General features: G+C 42.1%; 1 protein-coding gene across 1 annotated transcript in view; it reads right to left on the bottom strand.

Moving 5' to 3' along the window:
* The window catches only part of Tmem163 (transmembrane protein 163), a 222799-nt gene that overhangs the window by 25581 nt on the left and 176201 nt on the right, over positions 1 to 21017 (bottom strand). Inside the window, exon 5 of the mRNA XM_048345598.1 lies at positions 8897 to 8993. Coding sequence (XP_048201555.1) covers positions 8897 to 8993 — 97 coding nt within the window. The remainder of the gene's footprint in view (positions 1 to 8896; positions 8994 to 21017) is intronic.

Genomic DNA, 21017 nt, shown 5'->3' with positions numbered 1-21017 from the left:
GGAAAGACTGTCAATCACCCCATTTGGCAGGACATCTTGTAAAAACCCAGACAGCCGGGAAACTCCCTTGATAACCTTTGACCGTCCTAGAATGCCCCTAGCCCCGAGCCAATCAGCCTTCAGTCCATACCCTAATTCTGCTCAAACACCTGGTTGCTGTAAATTTCCTAGTTTTTGCCTTTATAAACCCTGTAAAAATCCAACTCAGGGCTTCCTCCCTATCTCTGCTGAGTCGGTGTAGGGGACAAGGCCCGAGTTGCAGCTCACCTGAATAAAGCCTTGCTTTTGCATTTCAGACCGTCTGGCTCTCGGTGGTCTTCTTGGTGGGTTTCTCTCGACTTGGGCATTACACGTTTAAAGCCTATTAGTTCTTGGCTCTGGGACAAACAAAGAGCCCAATCTTACAAGAGTGGAACACCCCTCAGGGTCTGAAACCAGGAATTTCTCTGTCTTTGTGCAGCACTGGGTAGACAGTAGTGAAGGGAAGCTGAGGACCTTCACCAGATATAATGAGGGGGGGAGGGAAAGAGGGAGGGAGAGGGTGGGAGAGAGAGGAAGAGAGAGGGAGAGGAAGAGAGAGAGAGGGAGAGGGAGAAGGAGAGAGGGAGAGGGAGAGAGACAGAGAGACAGAGAATGGAGCTTGAACTCAGGGCCTCAACCTCTTACTTGGCTTTTTTGGTCAATTTTGTGTTCTACCATTTCACCTCCATTTCCAGATTTTTAATGGTTAATTGGGATAGAGTTGCACAGTCTTTTCTGCCTAGGCTGGGTTGGAAATCATGAGCTTCAGATTTCAGTCTCCTAAGTAGCTAGGATTACATGTGTGAGCCACCAGCACCCAGCTAAGATGGATCTGCATGGTACTGATCCAGTCAGAATCTCCAAAACCACTGAGAAGTTGCAGGTTAGGGGCTTACTCCCATTCTGTAGAATGTAGGAAACGTCCTAGACTTAGCATTTATTCAGAATCTTCTGAGACACTGGTTCTCTGGGCCATGTTTCCTCACTCAGGAGACCTGGATTAGCCTATGTGTATCTCTGCTACTGACATCTCATAGTCTGGAGTGAGGTGTTTTTATCTGAGAATTTGCTTCCTTTCTTGTTATTATATGTCTGTGGGTCTAATGCCTCTGCCTACTTCACAAACATACCAAAGGTCTAACAAGACTTCAAGCTAAAAAGCACTCTTTGGAGGTTAAAAAAAAGGAAAAGAAAAGCATGGAGATACAGCAAACAGAATAAAGAAGATAGCAGACTGCTCACAGCCAGAACATCCTCTAACTAAAATCCAGGTTTCCTGAGCAAGGAAAAGAGAACCAATCAGACTCCCGTGCCTTCATTTCCTAGGTAATAGGAACTGGTAAACCAAACTGCATGCAAAGAGACAAAAAGGACACACTGCCCAGGCTTCCAGAGGCTTGGAGTGCCAAAGCCTGAGACAGCCACTTCAGGGGTGCAGGGAAACCCCATGAAACCACTCAGGCTTGTGCAAAAGCACAACCAGCTATTTTCACTTTCTCCCCAAATCATATACTTTGTCTTCTTATTTTATCCATTTATGTTATAACTATCAATAGTGTTGTCCACATCCTAGGCTCTAAATGCCTGAGTTACACTCAGGAAAATAAACACTCCCACCCCAGCAACTCCTTTATTGTAAACATGGCTCTCTGAGCCAGGCGAGGTCACCTGCGGCCAAGCACAGCCCCTGGATGAGCGTAACTGCATGATTTAAAGTGCACCCTATGAGCACCATTGATTTATTTTTAAGCCTATGAAACTACCAAACCAAAGCGAATATTTCCATTACTTCCCAAAGTATCCTAGTAATTCTTGATTCATTTCTCTTCCTCCTTCTGCCTCTACACACAGACAATTGCTATGCTTTTTATCATTACAGATTATATTGCATCTAAATGGTTCAATAAATGAGGCTCATAGAGTACAAACTACTGCCTCTCTCTTGGCACCTTAATTACTTTGATATTCCCCCATGCTGTTCCATGGTTCAATACATAGTGCCGTTTTATTGCTGAACAGTATTTTACTATATAAGTATACTGCTTAACTGTTCACCTGCTAATATACAATCTGGGTTGTATCTACTTTTTGACAGTAGAAATAAAAACTGCAATACATATTTGTAAGTCTTTGTGTAAGGACAAATCTTCATTTCCCTGGGGTAAATAAATACTCATGGTTGGAATGACTATGTTAGGGGGGAAAATAGATGTTTAACCTCTCTGAGAAATACTGTACTATTTTACTCTCTCACCACTCATGTGTGAGAAGTCTAGAAGCTCCACACATCAAAAGAAAATTCTAGCAAAACTGTTTGGTGTAAACCAACTGAACAACTCATGGGGGAAGAGGGAAAGGGGGAGGGGGGAGGGGGGAATGAGGGAGGAGGTAACAAACAGTACAAGAAATGTATCCAATGCCTAACATATGAAACTGTAACCTCTCTGTACATCACTTTGACAATAAATAAGAAAAAAAAAGAAAATTCTAGTTGGGAAGTGGAGCTGTGTCTCAAAGTGGTAGAGTCATAGTTTTGAACAAAAAGCTCAGGGACAATGCCTAGGACCTGAGTTCAAACCCCACAACCAACAACAAAAAAAATTCTAATGGGTGCATAGTGTAATTCCCTGATGACTAATAATGTTTAGCATCTTTTCCCATGCTTACTAGTCATTTACTGATTCTTATGAATTGCCTAAATATTGTTTCCATTTTTCAGTCTTTTAATCTTATAAAGATTCTATATTTTAGATATAAGATATTCATCTGATATATGTTATCTGTCGTATCTTATAATTTCCTTCATACAGTCTTTGTTAGCATTTCTCTAGCCTCAGGTCCTCAGCTCCTCCCATTAGCCCCCAGATCCACCCATACCTAATGAGCCACTCCTACTCACTACCTACTTCCCCTTTTCCCCCAGAGAGAGAAACTGCCACCTGGATAAGGTAGTTCCCTCTCCCGTGGGAGCTATGGCCCCACTAAAAAACCTCCTCATGAACCTTCTTCTCCTGTCTGTGATTATCTCCTCATGGTCCTTTGGGATGGCCAGGACATATCCTTTCAGTCTTAGAACAGCAAATGTTTCTGATTTTGATAAAGCTTAATGTTCAGTATTGTGATGTCAATAAACCACATGTAAGAAGCCTTTGTTGTATCAGTTTTCTTTGGTTTCTTCTAGAAGTTGTATAGTTGAAATTCACTCAAGTAGAGGTTAGTAATCTATTCACTTGAACTTCTATATAAACAGTTGATGTCGGTTTTGTCCATGTGGCTAGCTGGTTGGTCCAGCAATGTGAGTTGAAGAGACTTTTCCTTCCCCTATGATGATACCACAGTGCTCTTGCCAAACTCCAGTTGGCTGGGTATATGTGGATTCCTTTTCTGGACTTTTCTCTTTGAACTCACTCAAGCCAATAATTTCACCAGTACTCAATTCTGTGTTGTCTTAAAGCCTGTTGGTTCCTAGCTCTGGGACAAACAAAGAGGCCAATCTCACAAGCGTGGGACACCCCTAGGGCTCTAATACCAGGCATTTCTCTCTATCTTAGTGCAGTTCTGGGTAGATAGTGGTAAAGGGAAGCGGAGGACCTTGACTAGATACAACTAATTTTTTTTTTTTTTTTTGGCCAGTCCTGGGCCTTGGACTCAGGGCCTGAGCACTGTCCCTGGCTTCTTCCCCCTCAAGGCTAGCACTCTGCCACTTGAGCCACAGCGCCGCTTCTGGCCGTTTTCTGTATATGTGGTGCTGGGGAATCGAACCTAGGGCCTCGTGTATCCGAGGCAGGCACTCTTGCCACTAGGCTATATCCCCAGCCCCGATACAACTAATTTTTAATAATTTTTAAAGTATTATCCAATACTACTCTCTAGTTAACTTTAGAGTTACACTTGTAGCATGTCATCTTAGCAGATGAGTCTCCATGGGGGATCAGAGATCACAGCTTAGTACAAAAGAAAGAGTCCATTGCTTTTCCCAGCCTAAGCAGAAAAGGGCATCATTGAAGGCATTTCCTGGAAGGTTCAATACAGTTTAATCTTCCAGCATTAAAGGCATCAACAGGTCTAACAGCTTCCATACAATGACAGCATCAGCCAACATCCATTCAATAATTATATGCTCAGCAAATCCCTACATCGTGACTTTGTTAAGTATCTTACCAAGAAGGTATCATTAATATTTGATTCTACAATCCCTGGCTTCTTTTTGCTCAAGGCTAGCACTCTGCCACTTGAGCCACAGCGCCACTTCTGGTTTTTTTCTATATATGTGGTGCTGAGGAATCGAACCCAGGGCTTCATGTATATGAAACGAGCACTTTACCGCTAGGCCATATTCCCAGCCCCATCATGGCATTTAATTTCTACAATTGCTGCTGTGGTGTAGATGGGACTTCATCCCTTTAACAAATGAGGAAACTGTTCTCACAGAGGAGAAATGATTTGCTAAAAGCCATCCAGCCAACAAGTGATGGGTTAGGCTAAGTGAGCTGGTCTCCAGAGTGCCTTGTGTTCTACGACGGCATGGCTCAAAGTTAGCTATGGGGATTTTCTGAAGCCTATTCAGAGCAATGCCCATCCCATCTAGAGAACCAGGACAGGAGCCAAGGGCACAGGGGGACTCCAGACAAGCATCAGAACAGCTACAACAGCCAGAGGGAGAAGAAGAGATCCGAAAGCAGGGAGACGGGGCCCAGGAACCCAGTCTGAAATGACCTAAGGCCTCAAGTTGGAAGTTGGGATCATTTCAATTACCAATTCAGAGACCTCAAAAAGAAGAACCTGAAGAGGCAACTGAACAAGTGTTATTTTTGAATGCCGATTATTTTAACTAAATTGCTCATTGGGTCCTTATTGTAGACCTCTGACATAAGTAATTCTCTATTTTATATGCAAAACCAAGCATCAGAGAGAGCACATGGTGTGCCCATGGCCACCTAGGTGAAGAAGCAGCAGAGATGAGGTTGGATCTCAGGAGGATCTGCTCACATCCTATTGCCATGCTCAGCAGCCACTTTTCTGTGAGATTCCATGCATCTAGGGACCTCCTCACTCCATACTTGTCCGGGTTCATGTTCTTGGTTCACCTGCCAGTGGGGTCCCTTGAGAAACAAAGTAAGAGTGGACAAGGTGATCAGTGTTATGAGGTACTGTGGAGCCTGTGCGATAAGAGACAGGATGGCCAGCATAGCCAAAGATGAGGCCAGTGGGGGGTAGGGCTGGACACTCTCCCCCTACCATAGCCCCTGGTTAGTAGTGCCTCCAGGAGAATAAGAAGGATACATCAGGAGGATCAGGGCCCAAAAAGCCAGTGGGAATAAAGAGCCATCAATTCCAATGGACCTCAGTCCTAAGACAGCCCTAGACAAGAAGACAGGGATTCAAGTGCAGGCTCTGTCATCAGGCTGCTGACAGCCTCTGGGAAGTCATGTCAGCTCTCTAAGCTATATATCTCAGCAGAAAAAGCAGCATGCCGCACAGCCTTCCTTACCAAAGCGGGATACAATGGCAACAAAACCAGGAAGAGCTTTCTAAAGCTTCCCACATCAGCCATTCTACAATGTAGGTGTATGGAAACATTATGCAGCACCCTATAAACACATATACCTTTCATTTGCCAACTAAAAGTTAAGACATTAAATAAGTTACAATTGGTAAGGCAGTCCACAAATAAGTAGAACCGGAGATTTCTGGAAGTTGCTCGTTCTTGCTTAGAGTTTTTCTTCATGCTAGAAATAAAGTGAGCCATAGACATATAAGGCAAGCACTGTCTGCTCCCTCCTGACTCCAAGCAGTTTCACAGGAGGCTTCTTCTGGAATGTTACATTAACCAAACAAAGGACACAACCATTTGCTTCTGTCGACTTGCGGCAGATTCTCCAGAGTCCTGGGTAAGGGTTTCCCAGACAGCCAGGCTGACCTCACTCCTCTCACAAACCCCAGGGGGCAGGACGCAGAGGAGGCTCAAAGCCAGCTGACTGCATGGTTGGTAATTCCTAAGAACACAGAGGTCATATTAAAAAGTGACCCATTCTTGCCTTGGTTCTTACTCTGAAAACCATACAGCTGAATTAAAAGAAACAGCCAGGAAGAACAAGGCTGTGGGAAGGAAGACGCTACTTCTGAAAGAACAGAAGGGCTCTGTAGTCAGCTCTTGTAACACTGGTCCACATCCTGCCATGACAGCTGTGGGAAAGGCCAGAGCCTTCACCTGGGCATACCCTTTCAGGGTACCACAACTCTGACCAGTTTCTTGCATATTTTATTCAAGCCTAACTTTGGGCATTTGAGTTTGTGGCTCTCAATTTACATTAAGTACTACAGATGAATGCTCATTTTTTCAGGCCAGAGGTTGGGGCTTGGCTAAAGCTTCCTGGTTTCGAGAAACTCCTACTGCACAGCAAATGAACCAAAGACTTGAGAATGAAAAATCTTTGGCTATAACCTGGTAGCATTTACCTGTCCTTATGTGCTGTTCAGCACATAGGAACCTTTCTCTCCCCATACACAGCCCAACCCAAGCTCCTGCAGCTCAAAAGTACTATTTGTTAACCATTCATTATTACTCTCTGCTAAAGACCAAAAAAATTTCACCATAAATAGTTGCAATTTTTTTCTGGTACTAAGAAATGAACCCTGGGCTTCAAGCACTGTAACCTCTATTTGAGCTACATCCAGCCTTTTTGTTTGTATTTTGTTATCAAGACACAAATTTTGTCTCAGAATTGGCCTCAAACTTGTAGGGATGATGTGGACAGTGATCCTCCTGTCTATACCTCCCATAAAGCTGGGTGACAGGTGCACCATGACACTCAGCTTTTTATTGATTGAGATGAGGGCCTCAAGAACCTCATTTTTATTATTCTGGCCCTAGCTGGACTTGAACCAAGATCCTTCCAAGTAGCCTCCCAAGTAGCTTGGAATATAGGGATAACACACCATGCCTGGTTTGTAATTTCTTAAATCCCATCCCAAAACTGATAAAAACTGCAATAGCTGTATCTCTATTTGGGGTCAATCCACGGGAATGCTACCTGAAACAGAACATTGAACAGTTACTTCCTGAGATAGAATTTAGGCTGGTAAGCTTGTCATTTAAGAGTATTTTACACCCTGGAATAAAAGAGACTGTTCTCAGGTAAAAGTAATTCTGAACAAAGACATGAGGCCCTCTAAAGAGCCGGGTGCACAGTCATCCATTCCATATCAAGTTACCCCTGCTGGAAATAAATTTTTAATGCCCATATAAATGATATGTCAACTGGCATACTGCTGAAAATGCTTACCCAGTAACATTTCTTAAAAGTTGAGGCATGTTTGCATCTCCTGAAAGACGCAGAAATGTCTTATGTGTACAATCACACTCAGTGCCTTCATCTCTTATGTTCAGATTCTGACAGAAGGGAACATGGGATAGAAAATTTGTTTGGTGGAAAACAAATATGGAAAAGTCTAAGACTCCAAGGCAACCCAAATGAGGGAATTCAGTACTTAAGCATGAAGAGCACAAGACTATAATAAATACTAGGATTTGATTGAGCTTGTTCTGCTGAAAACAATCAAATCCCCTAAGTAGGTACACTGTTAACCAGCCATCCATCTTTCCTTGGTGTGACTGAGATAATAGAGCATCTGCTTCTAGCCAATGGCAGTAATCAATAGCAGTTAAGGCCCTGGAGGATTATGAAAAAGCTGGCTCTAATCTCAGTGTAAAAGGGAGTAGAGTCAGGTGCCAGTGGTCCACCCCTGTAATCTTTGTTACTCTTCAAGAGGCTGAGATTTTTTTTTTAAATCACAGTTTGAAACCAGCCCAGGCAGGAAAATCTGTGAGAGTCATCTCCACTTAACTAGCAAAAACCCAGAAGTGAAGCTGAGGCTCAAGTGGTAGAGCACCAGCACTTGAGCATAAAAGCTAGCAGTACCTAGGTCTTGAGTTCAAGCCCCCATATCAGCACAAACAAAAAAAGTAGAAAACAACTTACAGCCTCTACTGAAGGTACTAGAATGCTCCACTCCATTGTCATTACCCATAAACATATCCATACAATGCATCACCCCAAAAGAATTCATATATATTTTTCTAAAAGTGAAATTAATAATCTGATCATTTTGATCATATTTAAGTGTGCATCACAGCCACATTCAAACCAAATCACATCCTACAAGGCCGTATTTCACACTTATACTGCTGTGAACTCCTAGCCTAAGCATTGCTATAAAGGCAGCATCTCCATCTCCTGGTAACCAAATCACTTGCCTTCTATGAAGACTGCCTGATGGGAGAAATATTTCTTTTCTCAGCATTGATAGGCTGAGGACGACAAATATAAGAATTCAAGTTCAAGTAATGACTTTCACCCAAAGGTCAAAGCATTCAAAGATGCATTTTAATATGAAATTGCATCCTCCAATTGCTTTATCTGAATGAAGTTATACTAAAAAAGACCTAATGTGAAAAGATTTATGTATTGAATTGAGGTACAAAGGAAAAAATAAATCTTATTACAACCACAATTGAATGAATACTGAACAACAGATGCAAAAACCAGAGATTAAATCACTGTTCCAGTTCTCCTTGCCAAAAGAAAGACATCTTGCTATGAAATTAGTCAAAAGACACAGGAGAACAATGAACCCAGTACTAGCTCAACTATTTGAAACCTCTTCATCTTACCCAGTACTTCTGTCTGGCAAGTCATTTACATTTCTGTCCTCCCATTCCAGTCCTTGAATTTCCCATGATTACCATCACTATCACTACCTGCCCAGATCCTCTAAGTAAAGGTGTGCTGAGAGGCTGTGCAGGAATTGCAGGAAGATTTATGTGTTGTTTTTGTTTTTGTTTTTGTTTTTTAAAAGAGGAGGAAGACCTTACCACTTCTGGGAGCAGCCTAGTTGAGAGGTCATGGATGGCTTTGACCACTATACATATGGAAGAGAGAAGGAATATCACCCCCAAGATGACACAGGCTCTGTAAAACAAAACAAAACAAAACATTGAGAGTCTTAACTGGGAGAACTCCACACAACTGAGCAATCAGCACCATTGACGGAGACAGGGACACACTCTGGGAATGGAACTCAATTGCAACTTGCCACACTCCCAGGACAGACTGCAAGTCTATTTATTCTCTCACTTCTGAGAGAATACAGTTCATAGGAAAGGAGCTCACCATCTTACATCACTAGCAGCATCCATGAGCACTTGCATGGAAGGGTCTTCCAGACATGAAATCTATCCCTTTGTCCTGACTAACATGATACTTCAGCCCTCAAACCAAAGGATAAAGAGCTAAATAACAAAGAACAGAGCCCAAGCCTGATCTTTTAGCTTGCTGAATGATCTTGGGAACATTTCCTACCTGAAGATAAAACAATATGAAACTCAAAGCATGAAAAGTAACCCATTCACATTAGCTTAGACAAAGGCAAAGTCTACTCTGGATTCTTCTTTTGATTTTTCCCACTGATGAGGAAGAGTGATTTGGTAAAGACAAAAGAGTGTTTGTGGTAAGATAGATTTTTTTTTCTTTCAATGTGAAGGGAGAGAAGGAAGGGTGTGGTCAACCAAGGTACCCAACACAAGAGGAAGTTAGGAAACAGCCAGAGGTAAAGCTGACAGGGACTGACAGGGACACAGAGGGAGTGTGGGGTGGGGAATGACAAGGAAATCTTTGGAGCTTGTGATGTAGAAGTCTCTGGCCGTCTAGATACAGCACACCTCAAGAGACAAACATGAGGAAATGATAATGCTAATATACAAGTCAAAATCCCAAAGAAAACAAAGAAAGATAGAAGAATGTGTACAATTATCTCTAGGTTGTTCCTATCCCAAATTAATGTCTTCATTGCTTAGTCTTATCCAAGCTATCAAATAAGATCATTTTCCATGTTCCAGCCTAAGATTCTCTTCTCTGGACTAACAGCATGGTCTTGAGTTGGACACTGAACTTGGAAGGGGAACCTACTTATTATCCTAATAAACCTGTGGACAGACACAATCCTCAAAATTCAGAAGTCAGGAATAAAAGAGAATAAGCAAGGCTACAGGGAATCTACCCAATAGGCTTCTACTGTAAGTTTTACTCTTTTAAAGACCTAGACAAAAAGAATAAACCATTGCAGGAGAGAGCAAAGTGAGGAGCAGGAAGAAGAGGAGGAAGAGGAGGAAGAGGTGGAAACAGAAGCAATGAAAGGGCTAGGGTTCTCAAGGGAGACTTGAATAAATGAATCAGGAACTGAGGGTACCATGCATCTTCATAAAAGTCAGGCAGTAAGAGCAGCTTATGCAGCTAACATGGGACAGTGCACTGAGGGCTAGTGACAGTCCCATCAGGCAATCAGGGATGGAGAGGACTCATGGAGGAGTGAGGTACATCTACTGGAGGGTCTCTGAGTAACCGAGGACTGTGGCAAAGGCAGGGATTCCCAGAACTTGGAAATCAATGCTCTCAAAGCACCTGCTCTTGAGTCTCATGTATCCCCTCAGAAAATAGTCAAAGACCTAATGTGATGGGGGTTTGAAGTAATTATTTCTATCAGAGCAAATGTATACTGGAAGTCAGTATGGGAAAAGAGCCCAAGTGAGGCTAGATTTCCAAGGTTTTTCAGTATGGGGTTTTCCCCCATTCACAAAATCCCTAGGTGACACAGAGTCAGGGTATCCTCTTTTGATAAATCCAACCACAAATCCATCACCTTTTAGTCTTAAAGGAAAACTTCACTCACATTCACTTGGGAAACATTTTTGTATGTTCCTTGAGAATCACTGTGGTTCGTGTGTGTGTGTGTGTGAGTGTGTGTGTGTGTGTGTTGTGTTGGTCCTTGAATTCAGGGCCTTGGTGCTATTCCTAAGCTTCTTTTGCTCAAGGCTAGCACCCTACCATGTGAGCCACAATTGCACTTCTGGCTTTTTTGGGGGGGTATTTTTATTGGAGATATGAGTCTCATAGACTTTTCTGCCCTAACTGGCTTTGAACCACAATCTTCAGCTCTTAGCCTCCTGAGTAACACAGACTACAGGAGTGAGACAATGTGCCCAGCTACCTGGTTCAATTTTTTTTAGCAGAATCTCTAGGGTGAACTCAAGACCCTACATTTGTTTACTGGCCTAGTCTAATATTTAGCTAATGCAAGAGCTAAACCCATGGGAGGCCTTTCCTAGGACACTCCTACTGTGGTATAAAGCACACAGCTGTTTGAACAGAAGCAGGAAGGGAGAGGCCATCTTGCAGGTGAGGAAGGATGGAATCCAATGAACCGTAGCAGCTCTGTGGTACATGGCTGGTCAGATCCTTCTCCTTAAGAAATAAGTGAGGTAGTCTCCATCAGTGCACCAGAACTACATGCAACCTGTCACTGCATCCTGACCACATCAGTACATACTCCTCTGGGTAGGGATATGGGACAAACACCCGTGCTTCATCCTGACAATGATGTTATAGGAATCCATCTTTCACAATGTCACTATGAACAAGCCCTTACCATTCACAAAATGTGAGCTGTGAATATGTTATATTACTAAAGCAACCAAGTGAGAATGATGAAACTCATTGTACATAACTTCTTTTTTATACATCTATACTCAAAAGTACACTATACATCCCTTAGATCAAAAGCCATTACCTTCTATTTCTAAATGTCTATAGTAGCAGGTTGCACGAGCTCACTCTCTCTCTCTTCCCCCCCCCCCCGTGTGTGTGTGTGTGTGTGTGTGTAGAATTACCAACTGATTAACCAATCACTGAGTCACCTCTATGTTTCTCTCCATGAAGTCTCAGGAGCAGTAACTGCTACCAATAAGGTTGGAAAAAAAAGAAAGGCTCCTAATGGTTCTGCCAAATACCCCCACTGAAATGAAAATCTGAGATACAGCCTAGCATTGGTGGCTCGTGTCTATAATCCTAGCAACTTAGGAAGCTGAGATGTAAGAACCAAAGTTCAAAGACATCCAGAGCAAAAAAGTCTATGAGATTCATCTTCAATTAACCAGAAAAAAGGCAGAAGTGGAGCTGTGATTCAAGAGGTAGAGCTCCAACCTTGAGGGAAAAGGCCAAATGAGTGAGACTCTGAGTTCAAGCCCCAGTACTGGCACTAAAGGGGGAATGGGGAACGGAGAGGGGAAAAGGAAACAGAACAGGGAAAAAGAAAGGAAGGGCAATGAGAAAAAAGCCAAAGGAAAGGAAGAAGAACAAGGAAGGAAGGAAGGAAGGAAGGAAGGAAGGAAGGAAGGAAGGAAGGAAGGAAGGAAGGAAGGAAGGAAGGAAGGAAGGAAGGAAAAAATTCTGAAATATAATGACAATCAAAATGAATTTTCTATTTTGATTTATGAAAGTTGAATTCCATAGAATTGTAATCATTTCTTCTTCACCAGCATACTTATGGAAATACTCAAAACTGTTGTGAATACCCATTTTCCTCTTCTTTTTGAATGTACTGCACATCTGAAAACCACAGAAACTCTTTCTAGCAAAGCTGAAGCCTGTGTGTCAGAACCCAACCACGTCTGCAGCCCAAAGCAGTTATTAATAGCAGAGGGTGTGATGCTATTTTTTTAATGTTGTATTAATAATAGATTGTGTTTATACAGCAGCTTTCTACTCAGGCTCTCAGAGTTCTGCCCATCCACTCATAAATCCCCAAGATTCCACTCACCAGTCCCAGGTCTTCGTTTATGGTTGGGAAGGGGAGGGAGGGATGTTGCCTAACAATGGGGCAAGGCTTAGGAGACTTGCCCAAGCCATCCAAGCAGTTTCAAGTACATGTCACCTGATGGCCTTCAAGTGGCCAGTTTCAGTCATCCACCACTTGAAGGTTCTAGGCATCTCCACTGCATGCTCCCATTACCCCTGCCTGGAACTACAGCAGTCTCTAAGCAGCTGGAAGATTTAGGTCAGGAGCAAACACTGTAAATGTGTGCAAATATGGTTGTCTCTTCCTCTGTGCTGTGAGCTGCTTCAAGGTTTTGGGGACAGAGGGTGGTGGGGATTGCAAATGGTAGTTTGTGACCTTTTTTGATAGGATGACCTGATAAATGACAAGGGCACCAGGATCTGGTCACCATAAAGAATACAGACTCCTCCTCCCTCCTGCTCAAACCTCAGAGAACTTTATGAGTTAGAAAGAGGCAAATGAGTCACTACCCTTTCATCATAATCTCCAGTCAACCCAGACAGAAACTAAAGCTCTCAGTGCACCAGTGGATGTCACAGTGTAGAACACCTACAGATTACTAGCGTCCTCATCACCTGGGAACGTGTTAGAGAAGTATATGCTGAATGAGTCTATCCCAGACCTACTGAAGCACAAACTCTGAGGGATCCCAACAATATATGTTTTCCTACATGCTCCAGGGGGTTCTGATGCATGCTCAAGTTTAAGAAACAGAGCATGAATTTAAGGCACAGTCTGGTACAAAGCTGGTAAAAGTCCAAAGAAATGGCTAAAGCTGCTCAAAAGAAATAATTAAAAGTCTAGTGCCAGTGGCTCATGCCTGTAATCCTAGCTACTCAGGAGGTAGATCTAAAAATTGTGATTCAAAGTCAGCCCAGCCAGGAAAGTCCATGAAACTCTTATCTCCAATTAAACAGTAAAGTGGAACTGTGGCTCAGGTAGTAGGATGTAAGCTTTGAGTGGAAAATCTAAGAGAATAAATACCCTTGTCACGAATTCAAGCTCCAATACTCACACAAAACAACAAAAGATTAAAGGTGGTTAAATTCATTCTTACAGATGTTCTGCTATAGGCTATGAGTTACTAATCATGCATAGGATTGTAAATCCAGTACTGTTAAGGGAAAAACCTACCAGCAGGTGTTCACAAGTAAAATGATGTCAGATTGAACGGTGGTTTGGTCCCTTATCAACTTCAGATTTAATGGTCTCTAGTCCAATCTTACCAGTTCTCAATGACCTCCCATCAGATCAAATAGCCACACAAGAGAAACTTCCTCCCTCATCCTATAATTTATGACAGATCTAAAACACAGAATAGCCTTGGCAATTAACCAATCCAGCCCTCAGTTTAAAGAGTAATCACTTTACTCATCAAGTTCCATCTTCATCCCCAAAGCATTTACAGTCTGGAGTGTCATTCAAACAAGAACCAAATAATAGAAACAGAAAGACAAGTGATGTGAGCACACCTAGCACTTGGGGACACACAATCTCTCAGGTGGGTTTATTCTAGCCTTGCACCCACATGTACCTTGCCATTTCAAAAATAAAGTTACAGGGCTGGGGATATAGCCTAGCGGCAAGAGTGCCTGCCTCGGATACACGAGGCCCTAGGTTCGATTCCCCAGCACCACATATACAGAAAACGGCCAGAAGCGGCGCTGTGGCTCAAGTGGCAGAGTGCTAGCCTTGAGCGGGAAGAAGCCAGGGACAGTGCTCAGGCCCTGAGTCCAAGCCCCAGGACTGGCAAAAAAAATAAATAAATAAATAAAGTTACAAACCAAAATGCATTTGGAGGCAGGAAAAAGAACGGAGAAAGTGAAAAATGAATGGCTGCGAGCCATTCCATGTTCCCTATGACAAAATGCCAAATAGGCACCAAACAGGCACTGACTTGTTCAAGACCCACATCATACCATCATTACTCCCACCCACCTGCTCTCCTACTGCAGAAGTTCCCTCCCTCCTCTTAATATACAGATTATATTTAAGCCCTGGAAGTAGATGAGATCATCCCCCCCCCACCAAGAACACTTGTGCCCCACTGGGGTGAGCAAAAGGTTCTGTGAGTGGTGTTGGACCAATGAGTAAAGATGAACAGGAGTCATCCCTGAGAGGCCTTCTGTGCTAAACTGAGCCATATAAACTTTCTTATGAAAACCATGCAGAGCCCCTGGCAGGCTTAAAAACAATTATTAGATTTGCATTTTCAAAAGCTATCTCAGGTAATATTTGTTGTAAGCATCTGTGGGACCTGATCTGCCTCCATTCCCTTTCCAGTGGTAAGCAAGCCTTTCATCCTTTCAGGATTCATTGTCCCAAGGAGAGGATCAATGGCCACCGTACCCTACCTTGAACCAAGATACCTAAACCAAGCTGACTTTTTCCATGGACTCGGAATCTTAGATAAAGGACAGCAAAAACTGACAGCCAAGGTGATTCACCCATACCCCCATACCCAGGGTAGCTGGAGGCCAAGCTGGGTCTGTCAACCAGTTTTCAACCAAAGTCCCTTGGGCAAGTCAGGTTTTCCCACACAGTGGCTGACTCCCCCAGATCAAGTGTTGCACAAGAATTAGGAAGAAGCTGCAAAACCCCAGGGGGCCATGTAGCTTCTTCCAGAGCCTTCCACTGCCTATAAATGAGTTTACTAAAATTAAAGGGAAGAAAAATGAGATGATTCCTCAATCACCAGCACAATGCAGAAGAAGGATGGAGGAAGGGAAAGAGGGAAGGAGATAAAGAGGGGAGGAAGAGATATTCTGTAGTCAGAAGATACCATCTGCCATGGTGATGGAGAGGCCCAAAACTGCATCCTCCATGAACTAACTACTTTGGTAAATCCTTCGATGTTTCTGGCTAGGGTCAGAGTAGTTCGTGCTAGGCCAGCTTTTGAGTTTTTTGTGCTGCAGTGGACCAAGGGAAAGAGGTGGACTGGAATTAGCAGAAAAATAGGAGGTCGCTTCCCAGCAGGCCGGTAGAAGAGTGCATCATCAGTCACATCAGCTTGCTCTCAACTATACATCCCAACTTTTGTCACATGATTTGCAGAATCTCTGTTCAGAGGGAATATATTCAACCTCTTGATTTCAGATATAGTCTAATGAAAGCCCCTTGCCTCCATTCTCCACTGGAGTGTGAGCAGAGATGATATCCACTGTACTTGTGTCAAGGATTGCATATTCACAGCTGGGTTGACCTCTGTTATGGTTTGAGTATGAAGCATTCCCCACAGGCTCCTATGGTGGGATCTTTGGTGCCACCTGACTGGCTTTTAGATCATGAGGGCTCTGACTTCATGAATAGATTCATCTGTTGATAGAGTCATAATGGGGGTACATGATTGGAAGTTGATGGAAACAGGATGTGGAGCCATGCCATTTAGAAGATGTCTCTTGTCTCCTGGCCCTTCTTGGTTCTCTGCTTGCTGTGTAATATGAGGTGAGGGCCTCTGCCACATTCTCCTGTTACCATGATGTTCTGCTTCATCATAGACCCAGAAGCAACTGACGCAAAGGCTATGGATGGAAAGCTCTATGACTGTAAGAAGAGTAAATCTTTCCCTCACTATGTTGTTTTTGTCAGGTGCTTTGTCACGGTGATGTAATAGCTAACCAATCTAGCTTCTGTGCTGTCCAGTGGACCTCAGAGAGAAGCCATTCCTTCTGCCCTGAACCTGAACTCTTGTGGAATATGCTACTGCTGACCCTGTCTTACATGAGAAATGTCTAAGAAATTAATGTGTGTGGTAGAAGTCTCTGAGGTTTGGTGGGGAGGGGGGGAGGATTTGTACTGTAGCTAGGTTGACAGATTCAAGGCTCCTGAATGAGATACAAGTTAATATAGTAGCAGAAAAAGGAATTGCAGGACAAGGAAGTGAGGGCAGATCTGAGTACTTGAGAAGATCACTCTGAAGCTCTTGCCTGTGGTGGAAAGGAGGAATCACCTCCTGTTTGTGTTCACCTTGAAAAGCAGGCAATAAAAGTGTCAGAGCCCAGAAGTACAGAAGCCCACTCCTTAAATGATGATCCCACAAAATGCATACCTGATCAGAAGTCCCCTGAGACATCTGTGACTCCCACTCCTTTATCTCCATGGGAAACCCTGAGCACACACCTCCCACATCACTTAGTTAATTAAATCATTCATTCATATCTTTCTCTCTGTATATATATATATACATATATATACAAAAATATTCCAGTGTTTCTTTAGTAACCTACTCTCCAGTTTTCTTAACCTACTTGCTGACAGTATTTAAAGTAATTGGTTTAAATTGTTCATTCACTTTGACCCACTTCTATCCCTAAAGAAAAAGCTTACTACAAGAGAATGTTCATGGAAGCATTATTTATATTTAAGAGTGGGAAATTTAAATATGTCATAAAAGGAGTGTTTAAGTAACTGTGATACATCAATTCAGTTGACAACTGGGGCCCTACTTTAAAAACTACTCAATGTGGTGGCTCACATGAATAATTCTAGCTACTTGGGAGTATTGAAGTCTAAGATTGGCCAGGGTAAAAGCACAATACCCTAGCGAAACAGTTGGCTAAATGATCTGGGGGCATGGCTCAAGCAGTAGAGCATCAGTCTATCAAGCATACGACCCTACAAAAAAGAAAATGAAGTTCATCTCATAGAAGAACAGAGTAGAATATTGATCACTACAGACTGGAAAGTAGGGTAGAAAAGTTAGATAAGGGACACAATACAGAGATTAGTTCTGGTTTTCTATAGCACAGTAGGATAATTTTTGGTTATTGTAACCTATATTTTAAGATGATTAAAAGAGCATAAAATCCTCAATATATAAAAGTGATGAGCCGGGCTCTGATGGTTCATGCTACCCAGGAGACTGGGATCAGAGGACTGTGGTTCAAAGCCAGTAGGAAAAATCGAGGATACTCTTATCTCCAACTAACTAGCAAAGAGCTAGAACTAAAGCTATGGCTCAAGTGGCAGAGCACTCACCATAAGCATAAAAAACTCAAGGAAGCTCAGCACAAGCCCTGAGTTCAAGTTCAAGCCCCAGAACTGGCATGCGCGCACACACACTAAATGAAAGTGATGAATTTTGGAGGAAATGGAAGTGCTATTAACCTGATCATTATACATTATACACATGTATCAAATCAGTATGACCTCATGAAAATATGCAACTATCTCAAGAAAATACATATTACATATTTTGTGCTTATAATAACAGGAAAAGTATCTAAAAGATAAAATATTAAGTGAAAACATGGGAAGCCTAGCAATGTATCTCAGTTGGTAAATACTTTTCCAGCATGCTCAAAAGGCCTTGGTTCCATTCTTCACACCCCAAAATTAAAAAAAAAAAAAAACAGCCCAATGCTGGGGAGAAAAAGCAAGGAAGAACCTGAGTTATAGATTAGGCTGTTCTTCATAGCAAAACCTTGTTCACAAGACAAAACAAAATAATGGCACATAAAATTAAATGTATATGGAATAGAATATATAACACAACCTAAATCCAAGGAGACATTTATACAATTAATATCCTATTAAATAACAAATAGTGAGACAATGGGCTTTGTTAAACTTTTCTGAATGCTAAATTTTTATATGGGAAAAATAATTTTCTGGAAATGTTCTCTAGCTACATCACTATTTCCCTTTGTGTCCAGATTTGAGGTCACAGATTTATCTGCAGAACCAAAATGTAGGAACTGAATAAGTATTATTTACTCCTTGGCAAGTTAGAGGGAAAATCTGAATCTCCCAATGAGATTATAAATTTCCTTTCACAAGGCTGTCAGATGAGGAGATGGAGAAACATGCCATGTTTTGGGCTGGATCTTGTCTATTTCTGCAACTTCTCTTTGACCTATGCACTCGACTATTTTGAAGGGCTGACAGTACAAGAGAGGAAGAAACAAATAAAACAGGAAAAGAGCACCTTAAAAGAAACATTATTCACCTACCAAATTGGAAAGAAATCTTCACACACACACAAAATTGCAAGTTATTTGAAAAATATCAATTTGCTGGAGACTTACTACATTGTAAATTGGGAAACACACATTAATAATTAATACTAAAGCTTTCACTTGAAGTAGCCAGTTTCTGAAAATTCTGGGCCTTTAAGTTGCATTGATATCCATGATTAGGTTCATAAAATACTAAGTCCTTTTAAAAAAGAAAAGAAACTCACTAATTAAAAGGCTGATTTGGTCTCTAAACTAGCAATGCAAGCTAAAAACTCTAAGAAATAATGCTAGTGATTGCACAACCATGATCATTCTGCCCATCTTAGAAATGGAGAAATCAAGGAATCTAAATTTATTTTTCCATAGTATTATATTAATGCAAGGATGTCCCAGCATAAGGACAGGTGGAAAATGTGTGTGTGTGTGTTTGTGTGTGTGTGTGTGTGTGTGTCTGTGTGTCTCTGTTTCTCTGTGCGTGTGTGTGCGTGTGCACATGCCAGTCCTGGGGCTTGAACTCTGCTCCACTTTCAGCTTTTTTGGTGCTTAATTGGAGATTAGAATCTCATGGACTTTCCTGTCTGAGCTGGCTTGGAACCATGATCCTCAGATCTCAGCCAAATGAGTAACTAGGATTACAGGCATGAGCTACTCTACCCAGCTGAGAAGATTTTTTTTTTAAACCATGGAGGGAGGGTCACCTCAAAGCATACAGGGAGCCCAGAGCTGTAGCTAGGGCTTCTGATGCCACAGCACTACTTCTTTTTTTTTTTTTTAATATTTGTATTGTCAAACTGATCTACAGAGAGGTTACAGTTTCATACGTTAGGCATTGGATACATTTCTTGTACTGTTTGTTACCTCCTCCCTCACTCCCCCCTCCCCCCTCCCCCTTTCCCCCCATGAGTTGTTCAGTTGATTTACACCAAACAGTTTTTCAAGTATTGCTTTTGTAGCCATTTGTCTTTTTACCCTGTGTCTCTTGATTTTGGTATTCCCTTTCAGTTTCCTAGTTCTAATACGAGTATACACAGTTTCCAATGTATTCAGATAAGATACAGAAATTTTGCAGATACAACCACAGGAAGGGGATACAAGAACATCATCAATAATAGAAGCTATGGTTTCTCATGACATGATGAAAGTAATTACAACAGTGATATAACAGTCGTTTTTATAACATGGAGTGCATTTCACTTAGCATCTTCTTATGTGTTCATAAGGGTATAGCTACTGGGCTCTTGTGATCCTCTGCTGTGACTAGCCTAAACCTGTGCTAATTACTCCCTATGAGGGAGACCATAGAGTCCATGTTTCTTTTGGTCTGGCTCACTTCACTTAGTATAATTTTTTCCAAGTCCTTCCATTTCCTTACGAATGGGGCAATGTCATTCTTTCTGACAGAGGCATAAAATTCCACTGTGTATATGTACCACATTTTCCTGATCCATTCTTCTACAGAGGGGCATCTGGGTTGGTTCCAGATTCTAGCTATGACAAATTGTGCTGCGATGAACATTGTTGTGCTGGTGGCTTTGTGTTCTTGTTTGTGGTATTTTGGGTAGATGCCCAAAAGTGGGGCTGCTGGGTCAAAAGGGAGCTCTATGTTTAGCCTTCTGAGGAATCTCCATACCGCTTTCCAGAGTGGCTGAACCAGTTTACATTCCCACCAACAATGAAGTAGGGTTCCCTTTTGGCCACATCCCCTCCAACATTTGTTATTGTTAAGTTTTCTTGATATAGGACATTCTTACTGGGGTGAGATGGAATCTCAATGTTTTGATTTGCATTTCTTTTATGGCCAGTGATGTAGCACACTTTTTCATATGTCTCTTGGCCATTCTCATTTCCTCATCAGAGAAGTCTCTTTTTAAGTCTTTAGCCCAGTTGTTGAGAGGGCTATTGGTTCTTTGCAGTTTTGTTTTGGAGCAATGTAATTTTTTTAGTTCTGCATATATTTTAGATATGAGGCCTTTTTCCATTGTATGCCTGGTAAAGATCTTTTCCCAATCTGTGGGCTTTCTGTTTATCTTGCGAGCTATGTCCTTTGCCCTGCAGAAGCTCTGCAGTTTGATGCAGTCCCATTTGTCCATCCTTTCTATGATTTGTAGCATTTCTGGGTCTTTGTTAAGGAAGCTCCGTCCTGTGCCAAGGAGCCCAAGTGTTTCTCCTACTCCTTCCTTTAGGGTTTTCAGGGTATCTATTTTGATTTTGAGGTCTTTGATCCATTTGGAATTGATTTTGGTGCGGGGTGATTTATAAGGATCTAGTTTTAGTTTGTTGTATGTGTTGAACCAGTTTTTCCAGCACCATTTGTTAAAGAGGCTATCTTTCTTCCAGACCATATTTTAGCTCCTTTATCAAAGATTA

Source organism: Perognathus longimembris, chromosome 4, assembly GCF_023159225.1.
Source record: "Perognathus longimembris pacificus isolate PPM17 chromosome 4, ASM2315922v1, whole genome shotgun sequence".
In the NCBI taxonomy this organism is placed as follows: domain Eukaryota; kingdom Metazoa; phylum Chordata; class Mammalia; order Rodentia; family Heteromyidae; genus Perognathus; species Perognathus longimembris.
This window is presented reverse-complemented; position numbering and strand designations above follow the sequence as displayed.